At 40.0% G+C, this 25,399-nt stretch overlaps 1 protein-coding gene across 2 annotated transcripts in view; it reads right to left on the bottom strand.

Annotated features, from left to right (window-relative positions):
• Positions 1-19,069: 19,069 nt before the first annotated feature.
• Positions 19,070-25,399, bottom strand: part of slco4a1 (solute carrier organic anion transporter family, member 4A1) — a 93,237-nt gene continuing 86,907 nt past the window's right edge. For both annotated transcript variants that reach the window (XM_034172121.1, XM_034172120.1), the window contains 3 exons: positions 22,343-22,407; positions 22,051-22,199; positions 19,070-19,287 (listed from right to left, as the gene is read on the bottom strand). In XM_034172121.1, the coding sequence (XP_034028012.1) occupies positions 19,144-19,287; positions 22,051-22,199; positions 22,343-22,407 (358 nt within the window). In that variant the 3' untranslated portion in view covers positions 19,070-19,143. The remainder of the gene's footprint in view (positions 19,288-22,050; positions 22,200-22,342; positions 22,408-25,399) is intronic.

The raw sequence follows: 25,399 nt of genomic DNA, 5'->3' as shown, positions 1-25,399 counted from the left end.
AAAGTGTGGAAATTTGGGGAAAATATGCCATTCTGTTCATTTACTGTGATTTTTTTTTTCCTGTCATAATTCTCGATGGATTTTATGAATGAAGCCTTGTAAGTTGTATTCCAGCTGATTAAAAAGCTCTAATGAACCAATACATGCCCTGGATAAAAAAATCCTATGTATTAGATATAAATCTGAAGTATGCTTTCCATTGTGCTCATTTACCTTGCTGCTTTTCCACTGTAATATTATTGCTAGTCTTTAATGACAACAACATATACGAGGTCTGTCCATAAAGTATAAGTCCTTTTTATTTTTTTCAAAACTATATGGATTTCATTCATATGTTTTTACGTCAGACATGCTTGAACCCTCGTGCGCATGCGTGAGTTTTTCCACGCCTGTCGGTGATGTCATTCGCCTGTGAGCACTCCTTGTGGGAGGAGTCGTCCAGCCCCTCATCGGAATTCCTTTGTCTGAGAAGTTGCTGAGAGACTGGCGCTTGTTTGATCAAAATTTTTTCTAAACCTGTGAGACACATCGAAGTGGACACGGTTCGAAAAATTAAGCTGGTTTTCAGTGAAAATTTTAACGGCTGATGAGAGATTTTGAGGTGATACTGTCGCTTTAAGGACTTCCCACAGAGCGAGACGTCATGCAGCCCTCTCAGGCGCCATCGTCAACCTGTTTCAAGCTGAAAAACCTCACATTTCAGGCTCTATTGATCCAGGACGTTGTGAGAGAACAGAGAAGTTTCAGAAGAAGTCGGTTTCAGCATTTTATCCGGATATTCCACTGTTAAAGATTTTTTAAATGAAAGACGTGTGGACGGCTTTCAGTGGAGTGAGTATATGAGAAATTGTTTAACAGCTGGACATGTTCCAACTTGTCCTTAAGGCTTCCAACGGAGGTGTTTTTCCTGTGGCGGAGCGTCGCGGCGGCTGCGAGCCGACGCTGCAATCCGCGTGCACGTCTTTCATTAAAAAAAAAATCTCCTTTAAAAGTCGAATATCCGGATAAAATGCTGAAACCGACTTCTTCTGAAACTTCTCTGTTCTCTCACGACGTCCTGGATCAATAGAGCCTGAAATGTGGAGGTTTTCAGCTTGAAACAGGCTGACGACGGTGCCTGAGAGCGCTGCACGACGTCTCGCACCGTGGGAAGTCCTTAAAGCGACAGTATCACCTCAAAATCTCTCATCAGCCGTTAAAATTTTCACAGAAAGCAGCTTAATTTTCAAACCGTGTCCACTTCGATGTGTCTCACAGATTTAGAAAAATTTGATCAAACAAGCGCCAGTCTCTCAGCAACTTCTCAGACAAAGGAATTCCGACGAGGGGCTGGACGACTCCTCCCACAAGGAGTGCTCACAGGCGAATGACGTCACTGACAGGCGTGGAAAAACTCACGCATGCACACGAGGGTTCAAGCATGTCTGACGTAAAAACATATGAATGAAATCCATATAGTTTTTGAAAAAAATAAAAAGGACCTATACTTTATGGACAGACCTCGTATATGATTTTTACTAACATTTTATTACAAGTAGATATAAAGCCATTCAGAATTTATGACTTTTGACCCTCAGTCAGGGTAAAAAGTACCTCCTCCATCCCCTCCAACCACACTGTTAAAATTTAAATTCCACCTGTGACCACCATGTACGTATCATATTAAACAACAACTGCAAGTATACAGTAGTGTTCAGAATAATAGTAGTGCTATGTGACTAAAAAGTTTAACCCAGGTTTTGAGTATATTTCTTATTGTTACATGGGAAACAAGGTACCAGTAGATTCAGTAGATTCTCACAAATCCAACAAGACCAAGCATTCATGATATGCACACTCTTAAGGCTATGAAATTGGGCTATTAGTAAAAAAAAGTAGAAAAGGGGGGTCTTCACAATAATAGTAGCATCTGCTGTTGATGCTACAAACTCAAAACTATTATGTTCAAACTGCTTTTTTAGCAATCCTGTGAATCACTAAACTAGTATTTAGTTGTATACCACAGTTTTTCATGATTTCTTCACATCTGTGAGGCATTAATTTTGTTGGTTTGGAACCAAGATTTGCTTGTTTACTAGTATGCTTGGGGTCATTGTCTTGTTGAAACACCCATTTCAAGGGCATGTCCTCTTCAGCATAGAAGAGGAAGAGGAAGTTGCTTGGACTCCAACGAGGATGGTCGCATCTCCTCCACTCTCCCTTATCTCTGCGTGTTGTCTGTGAGGCTGCCAGCTTTGCTCTTCTGGAAAACGGCAAAAATGGATCTGATAAAGTGGTCTCTGAACGCAATTGACACTATTTTTTCTACAAGACACTCGGGAGCGGAGGACCCGACCTGTCCTGCCGGGACACATGTGATGGGTTACGTGATGGATGGTTGGAGGAAGTGGGAGGTCATGTGCCTATACAACACTTCTGTGGAGGACGTTGAAGATGTTTATATTTTCGGCGCTGTGGTGACCAGGTTTCTGCTGTGTGGAGCGGGCATGGCGCTGGTTTACCGGAAAATTAAGAAGGTGGAAGCGGCACTAATTGGCCCGTCCAGGCTGCCCCACATGATTGATTCCATTGGAAGGGTAGTGTCAGCTCAGTCGGCGGGTAACCGCACGTTGGAAACCATCTCGGGGAGAATGGCTGCACTGGAAAACCGCTTTGATCGTCAGTAATGACCACATCTCCTCTCCTCTATTCAGATGTATTGAAAGCCACTCTGTTTCAGACTGTGGAATCTTTCAGGCGTCTGCTAATCTGGATATCTATTCGGCTCCCCAAACAGACCTGCACTTCAAGGCCGCTGTGATAAAAACCTCCTGGAAGAAGAGCAACACTTATGCCTCACTCCCTGGTTTTTCACCCGCCCTCTGCTTCTTTCAGTTCTGATGTTGACTGTGGACAGTGGACTGTCTGACAGTGGACCTCCCCCCCCCCCCCCCCCCAGGATGGACGGCCAAGGCAGTTGATGGCGCCTAAGGCTGCCTCCGGAGTGTTCTGTCTGAAAACTGGACTCATTCAAATCTCGGTCGTCGTCTCTTGTCTTGTTGTTGTTGTGTGCCTCTTATCACTCTCTGCCCCTCCCTCCCTGTGGCAGGCCTCATCCTCTCTCTCAAGCTCGCCTGGCGGCGCGACTTATAGTTGCAGCGGCCTTCACCCACTTTGCCTCTATTCGGATGACGGACTGCTTCACGTTTAGTGCACATAAACAATATCAAATGTATATGTGTTGTCTTTAATTTTGATGTTTGCCATTATTATGGTAAACAAGTAATAATTGTGGATTCATTGCTGTATCTTGTCTAAGGTAATTGGAGTGTAAACATAATTGCCCTTTTTTGGGATCAATAAAGTTGTCTGAAGTCTGAAGCATAAGGCAACATGACCTCTTCAAGTATTTTGACATATCCAAACTGATCCATGATACCTGGTATGTGATATATAGGCCCAACACCATAGTAGGAGAAACATGCCCATATCATCATGCTTGCACCACCATGCTTCACTGTCTTCACTGTGAACTGTGGCTTGAATTCAGAGTTTGGGGGTCATCTCACAAACTGTCTGTGGCCCTTGGACCCAAAAGGAACAATTTTACTCTCATCAGTTCACAAAATATTCCTCCATTTCTCTTTAGGCCAGTTGATGTGTTCTTTGGCAAATTGTAACCTCTTCTGCATGTCTTTTATTTAACAGAGGGACTTTGCGGGGCATTCTTGCAAATAAATTAGCTTCACACAGGCGTCTTCTAACTGTCACAGCACTTACAGGTAACTCCAGACTGTCTTTGATCATCCTGGAGCTGATCAATGGGTGAGCCTTTGCTATTCTGGTTATTCTTCTCTCCATTTTGATGGTTGTTTTCTGTTTTCTTCCATGCGTCTCTGTTTTGTTTTGTCCATTTTAAAGCATTGGATATCATTGTAGATGAACAGCCTATATATAATTCTTTGCACCTGCGTATAAGTTTTCCCCTCTCCAATCAACTTTTTAATCAAACTAAGCTGTTCTTCTGAACAATGTCTTGAACATCCCATTTTCCTCAGGCTTTCAAAGAGAAAAGCATGTTCAACAGGTGCTGGCTTCATCCTTAAATAGGGAACACCTGATTCACACCTGTTTGTTCCACAAAATTGACGAACTCACAAAGTGACAAAGTTTCAAAGTGACAAAGTTTTTTAATTCGGCACACAAAATATTCAAATAGAAAAAAATGAAACAATTCCACAAACAACACAGACAAAAGTAGTGAGTCCGAAAGGGTGTGGGCTGAAGCAAAGCTTATTAGCGCCCACCCCTGCTAGTACAAGTCCAACAATTCTAATCAGTCATATTTACATAAATATAAATTCACTACTACATGTCGACACACAGACATACACATCAATATACTATTCACTTATAATTATATTTATATAGTACCAGATCATAAGAAAGTCAAATCAAGGCACTTTACGCCAGTAAGGACTAACCTTACCAACCCCCAGAGCAAGCACTAGGCAACTGTGGTGAGGAAAAACTCCCTATAAGGAAGAAACCTCAAGCAGACCAGGCTCTTGGGGGTGACCCTCTGCTTGGGCTGTGCCACATATACCTATATACATACGTATATACTTTACAAACATAAATATATACATACATATACACAGTCACTTATATACATATACACCTACCCATATCTATATATCTACATACGCATATACATACCCACACATTCAAATATACAATAAGTCCCACTTATAAATTGAACATTCCATATAAATCAAATTATATTTGCTTCTTTATGATACTTAGACATAATGTTCTTTTTGAGTAGTTTCTTAAATCTCACTAAGGTACTACTCATTCTAACCTCTGTTGAACATTTGTTCCATTTCCTCACCCCAACCATAGACACACAAAAACCCTTTACATTTGTCCTTACTGGTGGTTTCATAAAAACTGCACAACCTCTTAAACTATATCTGGATTCCCTCAATCGGAACAGACTCTGGACATGTCTCGGTAAGGCTTGGTTTTTCGCTCGAAATAAAGTTTGAATTGTAATGTAATCGACCAAATCAATTAATTTTAATAAATTTAAAGACACAAATAGAGAATGAGTTGGTTCACGATATTGTTTATTGCAGATGATTCGTATGGCTCCTTTTTGCAAAAGGAATATTGGATTGGTATTTGATTTGTAAGTGTTTCCCCATGACTCAACACAATATGTCATATATGGTACCATCAGAGAATGATATAAAGTAAGTAACCCTTCTTGCGGCAGTAGGTCTTTGGCTTTATACAAAATGGCTATAGTTTTTGACAATTTTGATTTCACATAATTTATATGTGGTTTCCAGCTAAGTTTATTATCAATTATAACACCTAAAAATTTATTCTCTCTTACTAACTCAATTTCCTTATTGTTTATAGTTAAATTTTTACATTTGGGTGCCTGTTTATTTCCAAATATAATACATTTAGTTTTCCCAAGGTTGAGTGACAACTTATTAGCGTCAAACCAAACCTTAAATTTTTCCAGTTCTTTCTCCACTATGTCCAGAAGCTGTTCAAGATTTTCACTGCTACAGAACACAGTTGTATCATCCACAAAAAGGACACATCTCAGTGAACTCGACACCCAACTTATATCATTTATATAGATTATAAACAACAAAGGACCCAGCACTGAGCCCTGCGGCACCCCACATGTGACATCCCTGAGTTCAGAATTTGTATTATTGAATTGAACATACTGAAAACTGCCTTGTAAATAACTAGCTATCCATTCATATGCCAGACCTCTGATTCCATATTTCTGCAGTTTACTTAATAGTATTCCATGGTTAATTGTGTCAAACGCTTTCTGTAAATAAAAAAAAAAACACCTATTGTGTATTGTTTATTATCAATTGCAGTTGCTATACTTTCCACAAAGTCCATCAAAGCATGTGATGTAATTCGAGACCTTCTGAATCCATATTGTTCTTCACAAATGATGTTATGCTTCAGTAAATAATCATTTAATCTTTTAGCAAATATTTTTTCCAAAATTTTGGAAAATTGTGGCAGGAGTGATATAGGTCTATAATTAGAAAATGTGTGTTTGTCACCAGTTTTAAACAGAGGAATTACTTTGGCTATTTTCATTTGAGAAGGAAATTTACCAGTACTTAGTGACATATTGCAAATATAATCGGTTTTACTATACAATCAATAACTTTTTTTAATAAAGCCATATCCAAATTATTAAAATCAGTCGATTTCTTACTTTTTGAACCATGAACCAGATCAAGTATTTCCCTTTCATGAGTACCACCAATGAACATTGAAACAGATTTGTTAAACGTTGAATTATTTACCCAGAAGTTATTAGTTGATGAGTCAATCTTACTGGCAAGATTTTTACCCACATTAACGAAGTATTCATTAAAGTGTTCAGCAATAGACTCGTCGTTATCAATCGTGATGTAGTTGTTACTCTGAAAAAATGAAGGATAATCTCTAGTTACTCTATTCTTTTTTACTATTTCATTTAATATGTTCCATGTGTTTTTGATGTTATTTCTATTTTTGACAAGTAACTCATTATAATATGTTTTTTACTGAGTCTCATGATATTGATTAACTTATTCTTATATGTTTTATACTTACTTTCAGCTTCCTTAGTTCGTAGTTTTATGAATTGTTTATATAGTACGTTTTTCTTTTTACATGCCCTCTGAAGTCCCTTAGTTATCCATGGTTTGTTGCTATATTGATTTCTATATATTTTGTCAACAAATGGACAGTGTTTATTATACAAACTGGAAAAAATGGAAATGAAAGCATCATATGACCTGTCAACATCATCAACAAACCATCTGACCAATTCTGACTTGATAAATCCTCCCTTAAATTATCAATTGTTTCAGGTGTTACTTTTCTACTCATGAATTTGATATTGCTTCGATACATACAACAACCCTCCAATGCAAAGACTGAGAAAACTGGCAAGTGATCACTGATATCACTGACCAGTAGTCCCCCACTAAGATTACCGGATATAACGTTAGTTAAAATATTGTCAATGAGAGTTGTTGAGTCCATAGTTATTCTGCTAGGATGAATGATGGTTGGAAACAGTCCTAAACAGTACAAGGTGTTTATAAATGAGGTAATTTGTGGATGATTGTGAGGGTTTAAAAAATCTATATTGAAATCTCCACAGACAAATAAATGCTTATTTCTGTTGATTTTGTTGTACATTCCTAAGATAATGTCTTCAAAGGTGTCATATTTGTCCCAGGAGCTCTGTAAATGCAACTAACAACTATGTTTTTGGAGTTTATAGATGTCATTTCTATGGTAACACATTCCATGTAAATGACATGTTGTTAATGAGTTTACAGTTATAATCTGACCTTACAAACAATGCAACGCCTCCGCCCCTTCTCGTCTGCCTATTAACCAGGAACAATTCATAACCATCAAGATATACCAGATCTTTATTATCCTCATTTAACCATGTTTCTGAAATTGCAATAACTGAAAAACGTTTTTTTTTTATGTTTTCAAACAATCATTAATAGTGGACAGATTACGAGAAAGACTTCTGCTGTTGAAATGTATAATTGAAAAATTTTCATCATTGATTTTATAATTTTTGAATTGTTCTGTAAAATATTTGCACTGTCTCACAATATTCTCACTGAAAAAGGTATCAGGATCATTTTCAGATTCGAAGGGGTGGTTAGCAGAGTTATTATAATTAAATGTATCTAGACAGAGCTCCTGGGCAGAAATAAACGGATCATTATGTCTCTCTTGTCTCCGGGTGTAGATGATGTGGATGAGTGGGTTGCTCCAGTCTGCATCATGGTGCTGTGATGTGTTTGAGTCCTCATACCTATTGTTCATATTTGTCCAGCTCCTCGATGTTCCTTATTGCCATGACTTTTGCTTGTTCTGGTGATCCATTCAGTTTGATGAATATTTTACAGTTTGAAGTCCATGTGTGCTGGATTTTTCCCTGTTTCTTTAAGAAGCGTGCTTTCCTGGCGATGTCGGCATTCCGTTTGGTGAGATGTTCATTGATGAATACGTTTGTCCCTTTCAGTTTTCTTCCTTGTTTTAACAGTGCTGTTTTGTGTTTTCTGTTGATGAATCTCATGATGACGGTTCCTTTATCACCGTCATTTCTCCGGGGCAGAGGGTGGCACGCTTCAATGTTATTTAAATCCATTTCTATACCTTTAGATAGGAGGAAATCAGCAACCTGTTTTTCCACAGAGCTGACCTCCTGTTCACTGGGATCCCCTCCGCTCTCATCTGTTACCGCCCGTGCGTAGGACCGTGGTTTGATGTGAAGACCTGTGATGATGACGTCGTTAATTCTGGTGTACTGCTCCAATTCAGCCACTCTATTTTCCAGCTGCACCAGATGCCGGTCTTTCTTGGCGTTCTGGAGCCGTAATGCCTTCACCTCCTCCACCAGATCCATGATTGATTTCTGTTGCTGCTTCACAACAGAAATCTCCTCTGAAAGTCCAGAGATTTTTTAATATCGTCACCTTCCTCCGCTGTCAGAACCTTCTTAGGCCCCATGGTCGGCTTATGAGCAGCTTGTCGATCGCCGATGTTAACAGCCTGCGTTGTTTGTCACCGGGATGGATCTGCACTGTGCTGGTGCCGCGCGGCCTCGGTGTTTCCGCGCTGATGGATCCGCGGTGGCTGCACGAGGCCTCGGGGAAGCGGCACTCGTGACGCGCGGCTTTAATGACGCAGCGCGCAGCCTCAGTGAATTCACCACGTTGGGCGGGCCTCGGACGTTGTTGCTGTCCAGTCGCAGGGCTAAGTTTCCGGTTGAGGTGGTATTCCCACTGTCCGGGTTGGCAAACACCGGCGTGGCAGATGGCAACTACAAACACCACCTCTGAAAACTCAGGTACAAACTTTTTGCAGCTCGCTCTGACGACGCGCAGCTCTGACTGACTGTGACTGACGCAGCTCCGATAGCTGATAGTTGACGCAGCGAGCTGATAGTTGACGCACTGACTGAATGCCACACTACTATTATTGTGAACACCCCCTTTTCTACTTTTTTTTTACTAATAGCCCAATTTCATAGCCTTAAGAGTGTGCATATCATGAATGCTTGGTCTTGTTGGATTTGTGAGAATCTACTGAATCTACTGGTACCTTGTTTCCCACGTAACAATAAGAAATATACTCAAAACCTGGATTAATCTTTTTAGTCACATAGCACTACTATTATTCTGAACACTACTGTATACAGACATAAATATATTTAAACATTTTTGTTTCCATATCTGTATGCATGTGAACGCAGCTTAATGAAAAGAACTTAGGCGTTGAGTTATAGTCTCAGTATATCGATATTAAATTGTGACATAAGGATTTTAAAATAGAAATGTGTTTTACATAATCACATTAAGGCTCTTGTACCGTTCATTTTAGTATTCGGGAATTTGTTTTTGTAATTGGTGCAGTTGATGGTGAAGCACTGGCTGCCTTTTTTCCCCTCATTTCGCTTCTGTTTAACTGGCTCAAGGCGATCGCTCCACCCTTAGTAATGGCCGCTGTGCAGCACAGTCACGTGACGTCCATTCCAGTCTCTATTTCCATGATTGGCCGGTCGACGCAGGGAGCATTGTGGGTAATGTAGTTCAGGTTCACTTTGGACGTTACACTGACTCGTCCACTCGACACAAAAACAAAGTCTAATTTTAACATTATTTTATTTTATTTCTTTGTGGCTGTAATTTAATTGCCAAGACTCGGTGGTGGAGAGGAGCTCTCATGGCGCAGCTGTGTGTGCATCAGTTATCTGATTAATGGTTATTGAAGCTAACTTTTTGGTTAGCTGTGCCCACCACTGTTTACAGTGGATTAGTGGTTAGCACTGTTGCTTCACAGCAAGGAGGTCACGGTATCAATTCCCACCTGTCGCCTTTCTGTGTGGAGTTTGCGTGTTCTCTGTCCGGGTGATCCAGTGTCATCGACCGAACATTCCCCCTAAAAATCGGTTCCCCCTGATGACGCAGTTCACAGATTAACACCTCATTTCTGCTTCAAACTGCACACCAGTCATCATCTACCTCAGTGACAGATACCTGAACCTTTAGTACAACAATCATTTCCACATAAATTCAGCATTATTTCATCATAAAAGGCGGTGGAAGCGATCAGAGTGCCGCGACTAAATGAGCTGCTAGCTGATGCGTGCTGCTGTGGTTCGAAAAGATGCATGCACAGATGCAAAAGACGGACCGATTTTTAGGGTCAGACTTTTGGTCTGCAACACCAGCTTCTGCCTACATCCAAAGACATGCAGTTTAGGTGGACTGGAAACTTTAAATTGTCTGTAGGTGTGCATGCAGGTGTAAATGTGTTTGTTTGTCTATATGCGGCCCTGACATATTGGCTTCCTGTCTAGGGTGTACCACACCTCATGCTCTATGATGGTTGGGATAGGCTCCAGCCAACCCCCCCGGTACCCTTATTTGGAGTAAGTGGTTGAAGAAGAGTGAGGGATGAATAATAACAATAAAACACACATTTATGTGGCACTTTCCTCCTTCAAACTAACTTGAGATTGGTCATTCCTCACTTATAAGTTCTTTGGTTGGAATTCATGTAATATTTGCCATATCCATATTTGCCATAGTGGGTTTCATGGAATAAATGTATTCAATGTTATTGTTTTGTGACCCATCAGCATGACAAACCTGTGTACGTCCCAATCCCAAGATGGCGAGTAAATACACTGTGATGGAGCTTGTTGTCCCCTCTCGTAGTTATTTATCTCTTTCTCAAACCATGTTAACTGCAGTTAGCATACGTAGTCATCACCGTCAAACAGTGAGTTGCTTCAATAATAAATAAATACATAAATAATCTGGTAATTTATGCAAAACTTTCATCACTGACAAAATAATTGAACTTTTCATTGTTTTGTGTATCTGTGTTACTACTCTCACATATAATCCAACAACCCATAATAAATCTCTCATACACAAGTTAGGGGTGTAACGGTAAATTGTGGCAAACTGATTTACAGGAAAAAAGTGGCAATGTTGTTGAAATGGATAATGGCTGAAAAACTGATCAGAGTGCATTGTGATTGGCTGAATATAAGCACTGGAACAGGACTTTGGCCTGTGACTTGAACATTTAACAGATTTTTTCTCAAAATCAGATCACTTTTTCCTTGGCTAAGCCTCATCCATTCCAAGGTAGGTCCAAATAAGCTTAAAACTTGAGTTATTTTTTTACACGTGGAAAAAAATATCACTGGACCAAAACAATATCATTAAATGCACTATCATGTGTCAGGGAAATACAGTAAGCAGAGTCCTGTAATAGTGATGTTTCGGATCTTATTGGTGTCCACACATCAATGAAAAACAAGTTTCCTGTGTGTTTGCACAGCATTGCACTCATATGAGGGAAAACAAAGTGTTGTTCTGTGACATGTACTGGTTGCTGTTTCGCTTTTGATTTGGAGTGACATTTAAGATATCATTTTGGCCACATACACACACACACACAAAAAAAACAAAACACAAATGATGTGGACAACCTTTGCACCATATACAACAACATGCCTCACTCCACATAATTAACCCATATTAAACATTAAACACACTCTGTATGATCCACCAAACACTCCTGCCAAATTGGGCAGCTGCTTTAAGATACAAATTTCCAAGCTCCCTCTCTTACCTGTCACATGCTACCACTGCTGTATCCATGTTGCTTGCCACCTCCACTTGAGAATCCACCTGTGGGCTCCATTTGTGGAAATGTGTATGTCAAATTATGCTTTGGTAGTAAATAAATACACTGTCATCTCTAAACTGTCTAATTTCTTTTGGTTTCTTCATTTGCATCATGTTGTTGGACAAAAACAGAAAATAACTGTCAGACACACACCAAGTTTGGAGCCATAACAGGTCAAGATACAACTTCATGCAGCTTAGTTGATTTTCCTAAACAGTTCTCACTTGGCTGCATTCAGTGATGAGTCCACTTGAGCAGACACACCACTCAGCAGAAGTTGGAACAACTAGTTTGCTTGTTTTTTGTTCCCCCCAACAGAGCACGGTGGACTGAAATCCTTCTTGCTCTGGATTGCAATGAACCCAGGGCAATTTTTCCGCAACTGGATGCTACTCTAGGTGAGCTCGAGGGTAATTCTTTCTGAGCTTGCCGTGGATGGTGGGGTACACTGAGCCTTGTACAGGCCACCTCCAGATGAGCACAAGATGGCCAAAGCATCCAGGAGCACAACCAAGCCCCAAAAATTGTGAACATGTACAAAAATGATGCAGTTATTTAACTGTTCTTTCCCAATTTGTGCTAATCAATGCAGTACCTACGACAGCGCAGTCTCACACCAAAGACCTCACATTTTGGTGCAAACAACTCATAAGACCCAACATAAATATGTGATGAGTTGGGTACCCCCCGTTGGGTCACCATGTGGAGTGTGGGGAAACCCAAACCCTAACCAAAACAGATGAATAATTTCATTTTAACCAGGTTTGTCCCACTGAGATCGAGACCTCTTTTGCAAGGGAGACCTAGACAATTATAAAGTTTCCAATTCACTAAACCTGCATGTCTTTGGATGTGGGAGGAAACTGGGAGAAAACCCACACAAACACAGGGAGAACATGCAAACTCCCCACAGAAAGGCCACAGTTGGGAATCAAACCCATGACCTTCTTGCTGAGGCAGCAGTGCTGACCACTAAGCCACCGTGCTGCATAATGTTCCCTGCTAACGCCGAAGTGCACCGTTAGAGAGAAATGATGCCAAAAAAGGAAAAAAAAAAGTGCCCCCCGTCACTAAGGGCCCCTTCACACATAGTACAAATAAGTACAAATCAGGGCGAATCACAGCGGAACAGCTTGTATGAGCGAACCACAAAAACATAGAGCCGACGGGCAGGCGTGAACAATGCCGCTGTGACAGTTTCTTGCACGTGGGAAAACACTGCGAGCAGCTGCGTGATGTGGTTACATATCGTGCAGCTACTTTGAAAAAAAAAATCAATAAATAAAAAATACATGCTGCTACGGGTTCATGCACACAGGAACACAGTGCGAGCAACTGCAGCATGTGTAACGACATCGCGCAGCTGCTGTGAAAATAAAAAATAAAAATAAATGCCAATAAATTCAAACCTGCAATTTCCAAAAGCTCCGACTAAACTTTACCACTGAGCTATCACGCTGTCCCGTAAAAGGTGTGGGAAAATGCCTGATATCAAGAAGGACATGGACGTATTAAAAAAAATAAAAAATACAACCACATACCATATAAAAACACCACATTTTATTGAATCCCTCTTATCAAGCGGGCAATATAAGTATGAACCATCTGTTCCTCTGTAGATGACCCATGGTCACAGATGTACAGTCATGAAATGACATGAATGAGAAGCAGGGAGCTCTTATCATGTCCACCTCAGCTGGCCGCATGTCCAGCCACCCGTGCACGCGTGTCCTGCCCATCACGTACGCCTTGTGGACAGCGCATCGCAGGACGGACACCGCTTCATGTGGAACAGAGATCACGTGGGTCATGTGACAGTCGGATCACCTGCTGCCTGTTCTAATCTGATGGTCCGTCTCAACCTGGGGGTAGCCTGTCAATGGGCTGCAGCATGCGCGCGCTCGTTCGCTTGCTGCAGCCCATCGCCACAGCAATATGTGTTTTTATTTATCTTGTGGTTGATGTGACATTCAGATCGCCCACTGCGTGTTATGATCTCACGGTCTGTTTCACCTGGGGTAGCCTGTCAATGTGCACGCCATGCGCTCACGCGGCAGCCCATTGCAACAGGGATATTTGTTTTTTATGTATGTCCATATGAGGACAGCAAGCAGACACACATGCGTCACAGTGGACAGCTGTTAGTTCATGTTCATCCAAACACGGTACGTGTTCTCCACCTGGGATGTCCAGAGCCAAAGCTGCTCCTGTCGGCGGACACGCCCCGTCAGTTCAGCGCACACACCAACATGTCACTGTGTCTGTTTGCAAAGCCACACTCGTGGGGGCACTTAGACAAATTTCACATGCAGCTCGAAAGTGATCGTCTCCTGACTTTTGTCGTGCTAATAGCGTGAATGGCCACACATTTTCTAAGTGCCGAGCGAGCGGTGTTAGATGTTTGTGTGTGTCAGCTGGATTTTTGGCCGACAACTGCCGCGAGAGGGTTGGATGGGCTCTCACAACACACACTTTGTCTTTCAGCCTCTGTTGTGCACAAATAGTTGCAGCAACAGGTGTACAAGGAGTTAGAAGCAGCTACGATTTTACACGTATTGCATACGATTCCTGCTTCATGTGCACTTCATGCACAATTCGACCACATTCGTACTATGTGTGAAGGGGCCATAAATGATACAACAAGGTTGTGGCTTCATTAAGAAGTTAAAGTACAAGGGGCACTGACCCAAGTGTAAAAATGTGACAAGTTGAGAGTGAGAATGTGTTGCCTCGGCATGTGCCATATGGGAGGTAAACGTGGCACGTGTTGAGACACTGGCTTGGTACCAAATTCAGCCAAGTGGAATGTCTGCTTAATGCCTAAAATGAAACAAAACTCTAAAGGTTGCAAAAAGTACTGAAAAAATATCTTCAGTGTACTGATTTCTCTGTTTTGTATCAAACGGAAACCTCACCATACTGTTACACCCCTCTTACAATAACCTAATTTTAAAAAGATGCATAAGTGCTTCTGTACTGTGACCAACATTTCAGATTCACATATTATGAATCCAGTGCCTTCAGCTATCACATAAAAGATGATATGAAAACGATTTGGCTTCAGTTCTTGTGTAAAGACCAACACTTCATCTGTGGGTATGAAATAAAGCATGTAATTGTCTTCAAACAATGGAGAAAGAACACAAATAACCATTGTAACTCAGATACCGTTGGATTCAATCATTTCATTGTCTTTTGAAGATGCAGTGACATAAAAAAAGAAACATTAAAGTTAAGCTTACATTCTTAAGTCATCAGAATCAATGAGTTCTGCAACAATGCCAGATGTGCATTTAAGCACTTCATAGTCCATCACATGCAAACACACACGTGCACTCTCACAGGCAGCATGTTAGCAGGACTCATTATGTGCTAAAGCAGGTCGTGTGTATGTCTGTGGACATCTACATGAAGGCATCCTGGCATCTTTGTGTTTTCTGTGCCTGCATTCACTTTGTGCATTCACGTGCATGTTGGGAAAGCTGTTGGTCTGGAGTGAGTGCTTGATCCGCGTCACTCCAGATACAGACATGACACATGAATGCTCAGCAGCCTCTGGTGTCAAAATTGCGGCGTTTATAGGGTTTTCAAAACTGTGCACATAAAAAAGCAGGCATGTGGAGGTGATACGTGTGCACAGAGCAGTGCACTCTTTACAAAGGAGCATTCCTACACAAACACGGTCCATCAAGCATGACACTGTGACAAGCATGTGCTCAACCCTCACCCACTCAGTGTCCGGCCTGTCACTCTCTTGCCAGAGAAATTCATCCCTGTGGAAATCCATGGAAGCTTCTGTGGTGAAATGCATCTCAGTTTGCCCATGTGTTATTAATTATTCATACATGATATGTATATGTTAATGTTATTTAATGCACTTCAGATCATCCCAGAAGGATGATGGTGGAGGTGTAGTTTTTCATCATGTGTGAAAAGTATCTAATTGACAGCAACCAGAGAAATGGCCTAATGTTATTCACTAGCTTTCTATACACCCAATCCATGTTGGGCAGGCATTTCCTATTATGTTTAAATCCACACAGATACTCCCCAGATGTATGTTTCAAAGCTTTTAATGTAGGACTACCATGCACTGATTTTTACACCTAAAACAGCTTTCAAATTATTGTACCCTGCTCTCCCAATCATCCTCACTACTCCTCCATTTTGATATAACTGTTCACTGGGCAGTAACAATTTTGTTTTATCTACATTATAATAGCCAAGTGGCCTCTGTGTGCGTGTGTATGGCCTTGATCATGCAAAAACCGGGGAGAGCTGACATTTGCTGTTTGGCATGCTTATGTATTTTGGGTCAAGGAAGAAAGCTGCAAAAACAGAAAGTTGATAGGACAAATATTTTTGGAGAAAGTAGCAATTTTAGCTCACCAATATACAGTGGACATTGTGCTGCAATGCACCATGGGAGCTTGGGGTTTTAGCATTTTAAATGTTATTGTGGTTCATGTTAGTATAACAGTGTTGTTAGTATTATTGATTTATTGTGTTTTTGTAGTTCAATTGGCTTAGTCAGCTTAGTTAAGTCATATGTTGCTGTTACCATGAGTGAGTTAAGTGTCATGTTGGCACCATGAGTGAAATGTGTAGTGCATTTAATGTCTTCCACCACGTCTCGCTTTGTCAAATTAAAAGCACCTGCTTACAGCAGAATGCAAAACTGATACACAGTTGTGCGTACATGCGCGTGCAATTTTAATCATGCACAAACTGGGGAGAGCTGAAATTTGCTGTTTAGTATTTACTTTGAGTCCAGGATGAATGGTGCCAAAACTGACCGTTGACAGGACTAATATTTTTCAAGAAGCTACATATATTAGCTAACAACACTGAAAAATGGACACCGACGGTTACATTCTGGACTCACATGCCAATCCAGCAGGGAGCGTTAAATCATCTATATATTAAAAGCGTAAGTGCATGATTTTATTTAGTAAAGTCAATGTAAGTACATAATATAACTGTAAATATGTACAAAAAATACGTGGCTGACACAAGAAAGTGAAAAACCAAATGATCCACACAGCCACAGCGCTCCCAGACAGAATTTTTTTATTTAACAGGAAATGAATGTAATGTTTGTCAGACAGCATGTTCAATGTAAAACACCTGTCTAAATATTGACATAATGATTGCCCTGGGGAGAACATGCAAACTCCACACAGAAAAGCACAGGTGGAAATTGAACCTACGTCCTTCTTGCTGTAAGGCAACAGTGCTAACCACTAATCCATTATGCTGCCCATTATTACCACACTTGAAATAATCGCAATATCATCAAGTCATCCAGAGGCATACATTTTTAACTTATGGTTCAAATTTTAATCTACTCATTTTGGACAATTTATTTAAAATTACTGTCATGTCTGAAGCTTTATAAAGTGAAAATATCAGATATATGTTTTCGTTTTAAAGTAATGTGCTAATTTTTAAGGTTTTGTGAGCACATGCTGTGCCAGGCAGCAATGCATTATGGGTAGCATAGGGTAATCTCAGATGTTCACGACAGGACAAATGCATTTCAGACACTCTGTTCAGGCTCCACGGATAACAGCATTAAACTCTAGTGCATAAAACTCTCGTGAATATATTCTCTGGGTTTATAGACGTTAGTGTATTTGTGTTTGTTAAATTCCACGCATTTTAAAAGTTAAATGTAGCAGACTGATTATCTGGAATTTTGTTTGGCAAGTTTTCAAGGCCGCTACTGCCATCTACTGGCCAGTAGTGTTCATGGCAGTATTCGCCCCAAGAAGTACTAAGTGTCTGGGTACCGGTAGATGGCAGTGTTCTATTTATTTTAACCCGGTTATATCAGATGGTGGTCAAATCAACTTTTTGGCTTTTTTTTTTCAACAACAATAAAAAACATTACAAGACAGCTCTGCGGTTGGATGCATGAAGCTCTTCAGCAGCAGGAGGTGGTCGTGAGATGTTAAAGCTTGTTACTCCACTACACGATGCAGGACGCGCGATTAACCTGAAACTCGGCCCAAAAAATTCTCGCACGAATGAAAAATCATCTGAAAAATGGCCAAAACACGCACAGTGTAAAGCCAACATTTATGTGTCAAGATAAGGCTTTTCAGAACTGACCAATTGTTAACCTTGTCCTTTGTTTTATCTGTTTTCATTATTTATTATTGCATTTTAACCTGTGAAGTGCTTTGTGACTTATGTCTGTGAAAGGCACTATATAAATAAATTTACTTACTTACTAATATTGAGTGCACGTTTTTCAACATCATAAAAGTTTTAAAACATGCACACATCATCAAACGTGTGCACGGCATTAATAAAACATGCGCACATTCTCTCCACATGCAAAACATTTTGCGATGACACTTCCAGGGCTCCGTAAAAATGCCTGTTTTTACAAATAAAAATGGAATATTTTACAAAAGCACATTTATCTTTAAACCAACACACGACACACGTCACATTAACGTGTTGGTTTACATAATGAATGACTGAACCAATCAGTGTTTAGCAGAGGCACATTTACCCAGAATGCTTTGCGGTCTGTGTTTGTTACAAAACCTCAGAATTAGTGCCTTATTCAACATTAAAAGATATATGTTATATTTTAACTTTGTACAAATGACAGAATTGACATTAATGGAGTTATTCTATCAGTATTTTCATAAAACCATAAGTTAGTATGACTTTATTTTTCAAGACCTCCGCCTGACTGGAGTGTCGTAATGAATGCCTCTGTGTTGGGAGTGCTGTAATAAACAAGTGCTTCCAGCTGGGGCAGAATGTTGAAAAAAAAAAAAAAAAAAAGAAGATTATGATTAGTAGTAGAAAGCTGATTTTGTGGGTGCTCTCAAGATTCGTCTGTGCTGTGTTCTACAGGGGGCAGCATAGTCAAACATTCTGGCTCATTCTTTGGGTCTTTGTTAAAAGACTGTGTTAAAAATTAATTTCAGCTTCTTAGTAATTGCAAATGTACCAGAGACGACACCGGAATTTATCAGTTATCGATTATATGTAACTTCTGATACATTTTTGAGTGGTTTATCGGTTTATCTTTATCAAAGATAACTTTTCAGTTATCTTATTATCTGTTATCGAAGTTAATTTTTTGGTTATCTGTGCCCACCACTGTTGATGACTGACATCATGTCGAGCAGTTGTTAAGGTGCATGGAGGGCTGAGTGAGAGCGAGTCACTGCCCCATGTTCATGTTTGTGCATATACAGCAGAAATGTTCCCTCACATAGCTGCTTATTGCAGATACAGATCTGTGCAGTAGTATCACATAACGTACCTGTATTTTTTTCATTTATATATAATATGTGCTGGTTTTGAAACCATATAAACACCACACTGAAGCTACTGTGAACAAGGCAGTAACTGTATCTACTTATCGACAGGCAGGTCTTGAACTGACAGGTCACTTAAGTCTCCGGCTCTGTGGTCAGTGCTTTCGCCGCTGCTTTGAGGCGATTGTGGAGGTGGGTGGTACAGGATGCTGGCTAAAAGAAAAAACAATGTCCCCAAAGCCTGACAATAAAGAAGACAAAGTAGAGATTAGATGCAGAGAACAGAAATGTACTTTACATCAAATGTGATTCAATAGGAACTAATTCTGTGAAACTGCTTTTGTGGATTTCCTCAAATACAATTTAACTCTATAATGTCTGACCCACAAAATGCATATATCAAATATAATACGTAGGTCATTATAGGTTTAACTGATATGATTCCCAAAATTCAAGTCTGAGTCAGATATCACACCTAGATTTTTGACAGTTAAGTGAACATGAGCATGAAAGTCATGAAAGTACTCAAGGTGTGCCCAAGAGGAAAGCATACAAGGTCTGTTAGAAAAGTATCAGACCTTATTATTTTTTTCAAAAACCATATGGATTTGAGTCACGTGTGATTGCATCAGCCAAGCTTGAACCCTCGTGCGCATGCGTGAGTTTTTTCATGCCTGTCGGTTGCTTCATTCGCCTGTGAGCAGGCTTTGAGTGAGGTGTGGTCTACCCCTGTCGTCTATTTTTTATTGCGAATAAATGTCTGAATGATTTGGATCTTTGCTGCATCAATGTTTTTCCAGAAACTGTAAGAGACCTCCAAGTGGACACCGTTCGAAAAATTAATATGGCTTTCAGGGACGATTTTATGGGGATTAAACAGATTAAGGGGTGTTACTGCCCCTTTAAGGACGGCGCACAACTGCTGAGAGCGCTCCCAGCGTCGATGGACAGGCTGACACCCCGCACAAACAACCAGATCATTTCCAACGTGATAGCTTTGTTGATCCGGGACCTCGTCTGACTTTCACAAAAAGGCAGAAGATGTGGACGTCAGCACTTTTTCCAGCACATTCCACCGTTACAGGAGTTTTTTTTCATGGAAAAAGAAGCCGAGGGACGCGCCACCGTGCCACTCTTGACGCGGCACAAAACCACCTCTGTGTTGGTCTCTCAGGATATATATATATATATATATATATATATATATATATATATATATATATATATATATATATATATATATATATATATATATATATATATATATATATAAGAACTCACATGTACATACAGTGAGGAAAATAAGTATTTGAACACCCTGCGATTTTGCAAGTTCTCCCATTTAGAAATCAGGGAGGGGTCTGAAATTTTCATCTTAGGTGCATGTAAACTGTGAGAGACATAATCTAAAAAAAAAAAAATATCCGGAAATCACAATGTATGATTTTTTAAATAATTTATTTGTATGTTACCGCTGCAAATAAGTATTTGAACACCTGTGAAAATCTGTGTTAATATTTGGTACAGTAGCCTTTGTTTGCATTTACAGAGGTCAGTCGTTTCCTGTAGTTTTTCACCATCATCCAGATGGTCACTGGTGAACTTCAAACAGGCCTGGACATGTGCTGGCTTGAGCAGGGGGACCTTGCTGCCCTGCAGGATTTTAAACCATGACAGCATCATGTGTTACTAATGTAATCTTTGTGACTGTGGTCCCAGCTCTCTTCAGGTAATTGACCAGGTCCTCCTGTGTAGTTCTGAGCTTTCTCAGAATCATCCTTACCCCACAAAGTGAGATCTTGCATGGAATCCCAGACTGAGGGAGCTTGACAGTCATATTGTGTTTCTTCCACTTTCTAATAAATAATCATAACAGTTGTTGTCTTCTACCAAGCTGCTTGCTTGTTGTCCTGTAGTCCATCCCAGCCTTGTGCAGGTCTACAGTTTTGCCCCTGGTGTCCTTAGATAGCTCTTTGGTCTTGGCTATGGTGGACAGGTTGGAGTGTGATTGACTGAGTGTGTGAACAGGTGTCTTTTATACAGGTAACAAGTTCAAACAGGTGCAATTAATACAGGTAAGGAGTGCAGAATAAGATGGCTTCTTAAAGAAAAATTAACAGGACTGTCAGACAGAATTCTTGCTGGGTGACAGGTATTCAAATACTTATTTGCAGCAGTAACATACAAATAAATTATTAAAAAAAAAATCATACATTGTGATTTCCGGATTTTTTTTTTTTTTTTTTAGATTATGTCTCTCACAGTGGACATGCACCTAAGATGAAAATTTCAGACCCCTCCATGATTTCTAAGTGGGAGAACTTACAAAACCGCAGGGGAGGTGATGGTCTAGTGGTTAAGGTGTTGGGTTTGAGTCCAGAAGATCATGAGTTCAAATCCCTGCCTGACTGGAAAATCACTAAGGGCCCTTGGGCAAGGCCTTTAATCTCCTATTGCTCCCGGTGTGTAGTGAGCGCCTTGTATGGCAGCACCCTGACATCGGGGTGAATGTGAGGCATAATTGTAAAGCGCTTTGAGCGTCTGATGCAGATGGAAAAGCGCTATATAAATGCAGTCCATTTACCATTACCATTTACTTATTTTCCTCACTGTAAGTATTCACAGCCTTTGCCATGAAGCTCAAAATTGAGCTCAGGTGCATCCTATTTCCACTGATCATCCTTGAGATGTTCCTACAGGTTAAGTGGAGAATGTTTCTTATAAACATTAATCTACCCAATTTTCTCCATTATTTTACCACAGTCCAGCCTGTTGTGTAGCAGAGATGAGTTGTTGTTTGAAGCTGGCGGGGGTGCACCCCAACAAGCCCAAAAGCTTTAGTGTCACTTATTTACTCATTGCTCTTCTCTGTATCAGCCAGAAGCAATGCAGATGTTCAGCAGAGTGGGAGTACAAACCAGCCTTGATAATTACTCATTTTACACAATGTTTACTTTCAGATATTAGAAGTTGCATGAATAGTGGAAAGTGTGTGTAAAATTACCTTATATATAATGCCAATAATTAGCAAGTTCTGGCTCATGGCTGAGTTTTTATAGAGGAAACAGGAGCCCTGCTCACCACACCAACCCTCCCACAGTAAACAGGACGTATCAATCACAGAGCCAAATGCTATTGGACCTGGAATACCACCTTTAGAGGAATAACCAAACACAAGGATCAACATTGCGTAAGATGTATTATGCACACAGTGTCAAAGGAATTGTAAATTATTTGTGGGGAAATTGATGCTAGCACTTTGAGGTAAAATGCATAAAAGAATAAATTAGACCTACCAAGTGTTCGCACCACAATCCACTGGATGCCAAGTCCAAAGGATCTTTGTCGGTCTGGCACACACCTACAAAGAACAACAGGAACATTACTCCAACCAGCAGGCAGGCTAAACCTCAGAGATCATCATAGTATAGTCTGACACTTGGTGAGCATGATGAACCTTCATTTTCTATTGTGTTTCATCTAGGGGTGGGCAAACATAAAAAATCTTAATCGCATTAACTCAATGACTTTCTGTGATTAATCATGATTAATCGCATGGTATATGTGAAACCCAAAAATGAATTCAAAAGCCGCTTAAAAGCACAGTTTTATTTGAAAATGTAAATGAACATTGCATAAATTTGAAAATGTAAATTTCAACTGAAACACACTAATGAAATCAAATATAAAACCACTGGAAGGTCATTTGTTATCCTGTTTCATATCAAAATAACAATATTCATGTCCATGACTAAATGTACTAAAACAAATACGTCACAATTGTACACATACCACAATTTGATATGTGTACAATTGTGATGTATTTGTTTTAGTATATTTAGATTTTGTTGTGATTTGGCACTTTATAAGCCGATTAAATTGAATTGAAATTGAACATTTTAATGAGTCTTAAAGTAAATAAATATGAATTTGGTCACTGGATCCTTAAACTTTGTACATAATGAACTCTACATGGTGAATCCTTGATCTCTGGACATAAATAGGAATAAACAAAATCTGTAGTTTTTGTCAAAAGCATTTCCTTTCAGACATTGGCATGAATGTGTTTCCATATATCTGAGCTGAGCTTACAGCTGCTGTGCTTCACATCAGGATGTAATTTGAAAAGAAAACACAGCACGTTTCATTTTGGGAGGAAAAAAAAAGTTTTAGTCGATCGTAGTTTCTTGTCTGTATTACATTTGGAAAGAGGTGTCATTTTATTTAAAGCGGCGATTCATTTTGAAGTTATTAATTCCGACCGGACTCTGTCTCAGCCGCGCAGCGTTTCGAGCTGTGTGAACGGAACGGAGGACGATTCTCATTTCTTGACAGCAACAAGACAAGAGTCCCAGTTAGCGACTTTAATCCACACAAAAGTGAATGACGATATTTTAATGGCTTTGCGAGGGGTTAAGAAGTGGCTTGCCGTTTCTGAAGAAAGAACCAACGAGCTACTGGATCGAAGCATTGCTTCAATGGTTCATGGTTTCAAAGTGGAGCCGCGCTGCAGAAATGGTTTATTACAGACCAAACCCTGAATATCCGACTTTATTTGTATGTCCGTATGACTCTGAAACTCGGAAAAATCCGTATAATTTACGGACTATAGGTTGACATGAAAACCACCGAAAAGCTGTGTTCACCGCAGGGACACGTTCGGCTATTCAAGATTATTCAAGATTTTTTTTTTACCGATGACGAACGATGCGTAAAAAAAATTTGACCGATGCAGCTGCATCTGTCGAAACCGGTCTGGATCCGGGCCTGATCCTGTAGAACTTTGTACCGAAAATGTCCATTCAAAAGTTTGGCGTCTTTCTGCATTTTGTTTTGTTGTGCATTGCATAGCCTGTACTTTTCTCGATCCTCATGTCATTTTCTGTGTGAACTCAGCTATCAGCAGGAAGCAGCAGCATAAGCTCGCCCCCGACTGACGCTTTCAAAATAAAAGGCAACGAGCAACAGTCATAAAAGGCTAAAAAAAAAAAAAAAAAAAAAAAAAAAAAGCAGCATTAAGGGGAGGAACAAAATTGTCGGTGATAATGACCTCAATAATTAACGCAACGTTAGCGCATTAACGTTGCCCAGCCCTAGTTTCAACCTAAAAGTATAAGCATGAACAAAATGCAAAGACGGTAGCTTCTTAACAACCATTCACTTGTCGTGCTACGGATCTTATGGATATGAATTTACCAGGTTTGGAGAAGGTTTAGCGAACAAAAATATTTCAGCATGAAACTGTTTAAATAATAGAATAGCTGAAACATTATTTGTCCTTATAGCTCTCTGACAGTCCTTTGCACTGCTGTGATGTCACTGCACTGTCTCTCCTCATACAGTAGTGTTCAGAATAATAGTAGTGCTATGTGACTAAAAAGATTAATCCAGGTTTTGAGTGTATTTCTTATCGTTACATGGGAAACAAGGTACCAGTAGATTCAGTAGATTCTCACAAATCCAACAAGACCAAGCATTCATGATATGAACACTCTTAAGGCTATGAAATTGGGCTATTAGTAAAAAAAAAGTAGAAAAGGGGGTGTTCACAATAATAGTAGCATCTGCTGTTGACGCTACAAACTCAAAACTATTATGTTCAAACTGCTTTTTTAGCAATCCTGTGAATCACTAAACTAGTATTTAGTTGTATAACCACAGTTTTCATGATTTCTTCACATCTGCGAGGCATTAATTTTGTTGGTTTGGAACCAAGATTTTGCCCGTTTACTAGTGTGCTTGGGGTCATTGTCTTGTTGAAACACCCATTTCAAGGGCATGTCCTCTTCAGCATAAGGCAATATGACCTCTTCAAGTATTCTGACATATCCAAACTGATCCATGATACCTGGTATGCAATATATAGGCCCAACACCATAGTAGGAGAAACATGCCCATATCATGATGCTTGCACCACCATGCTTCACTGTCTTCACTGTGAACTGTGAATTGAATTCAGAGTTTGGGGGTCATCGCACAAACTGTCTGCGGCCCTTGGACCCAAAAAGAACAATTTTACTCTCATCAGTCCACAAAATATTCCTCCATTTCTCTTTAGGCCAGCTGATGTGTTCTTTGGCAAATTGTAACCTCTTCTACACATGTCTTTTATTTAACAGAGGGACTTTGCGGGGGATTCTTGCAAATAAATTAACTTCACACAAGCGTCTTCTAACTGTCACAGCACTTACAGGTAACTCCAGACTGTCTTTGATCATCCTGCAGCTGATCAGTGGGTGAGCCTTTGCCATTCTGGTTATACTTCTATCCATTTTGATGGTTGTTTTCCGTTTTCTTCCACACGTCTCTGTTTTTTTTTTTTTTTGTCCATTTTAAAGCTTTGGAGATCATTG

Source organism: Thalassophryne amazonica, chromosome 6 (genome assembly GCF_902500255.1).
Source record: "Thalassophryne amazonica chromosome 6, fThaAma1.1, whole genome shotgun sequence".
Lineage (NCBI taxonomy): Eukaryota > Metazoa > Chordata > Actinopteri > Batrachoidiformes > Batrachoididae > Thalassophryne > Thalassophryne amazonica.
This window is presented reverse-complemented; position numbering and strand designations above follow the sequence as displayed.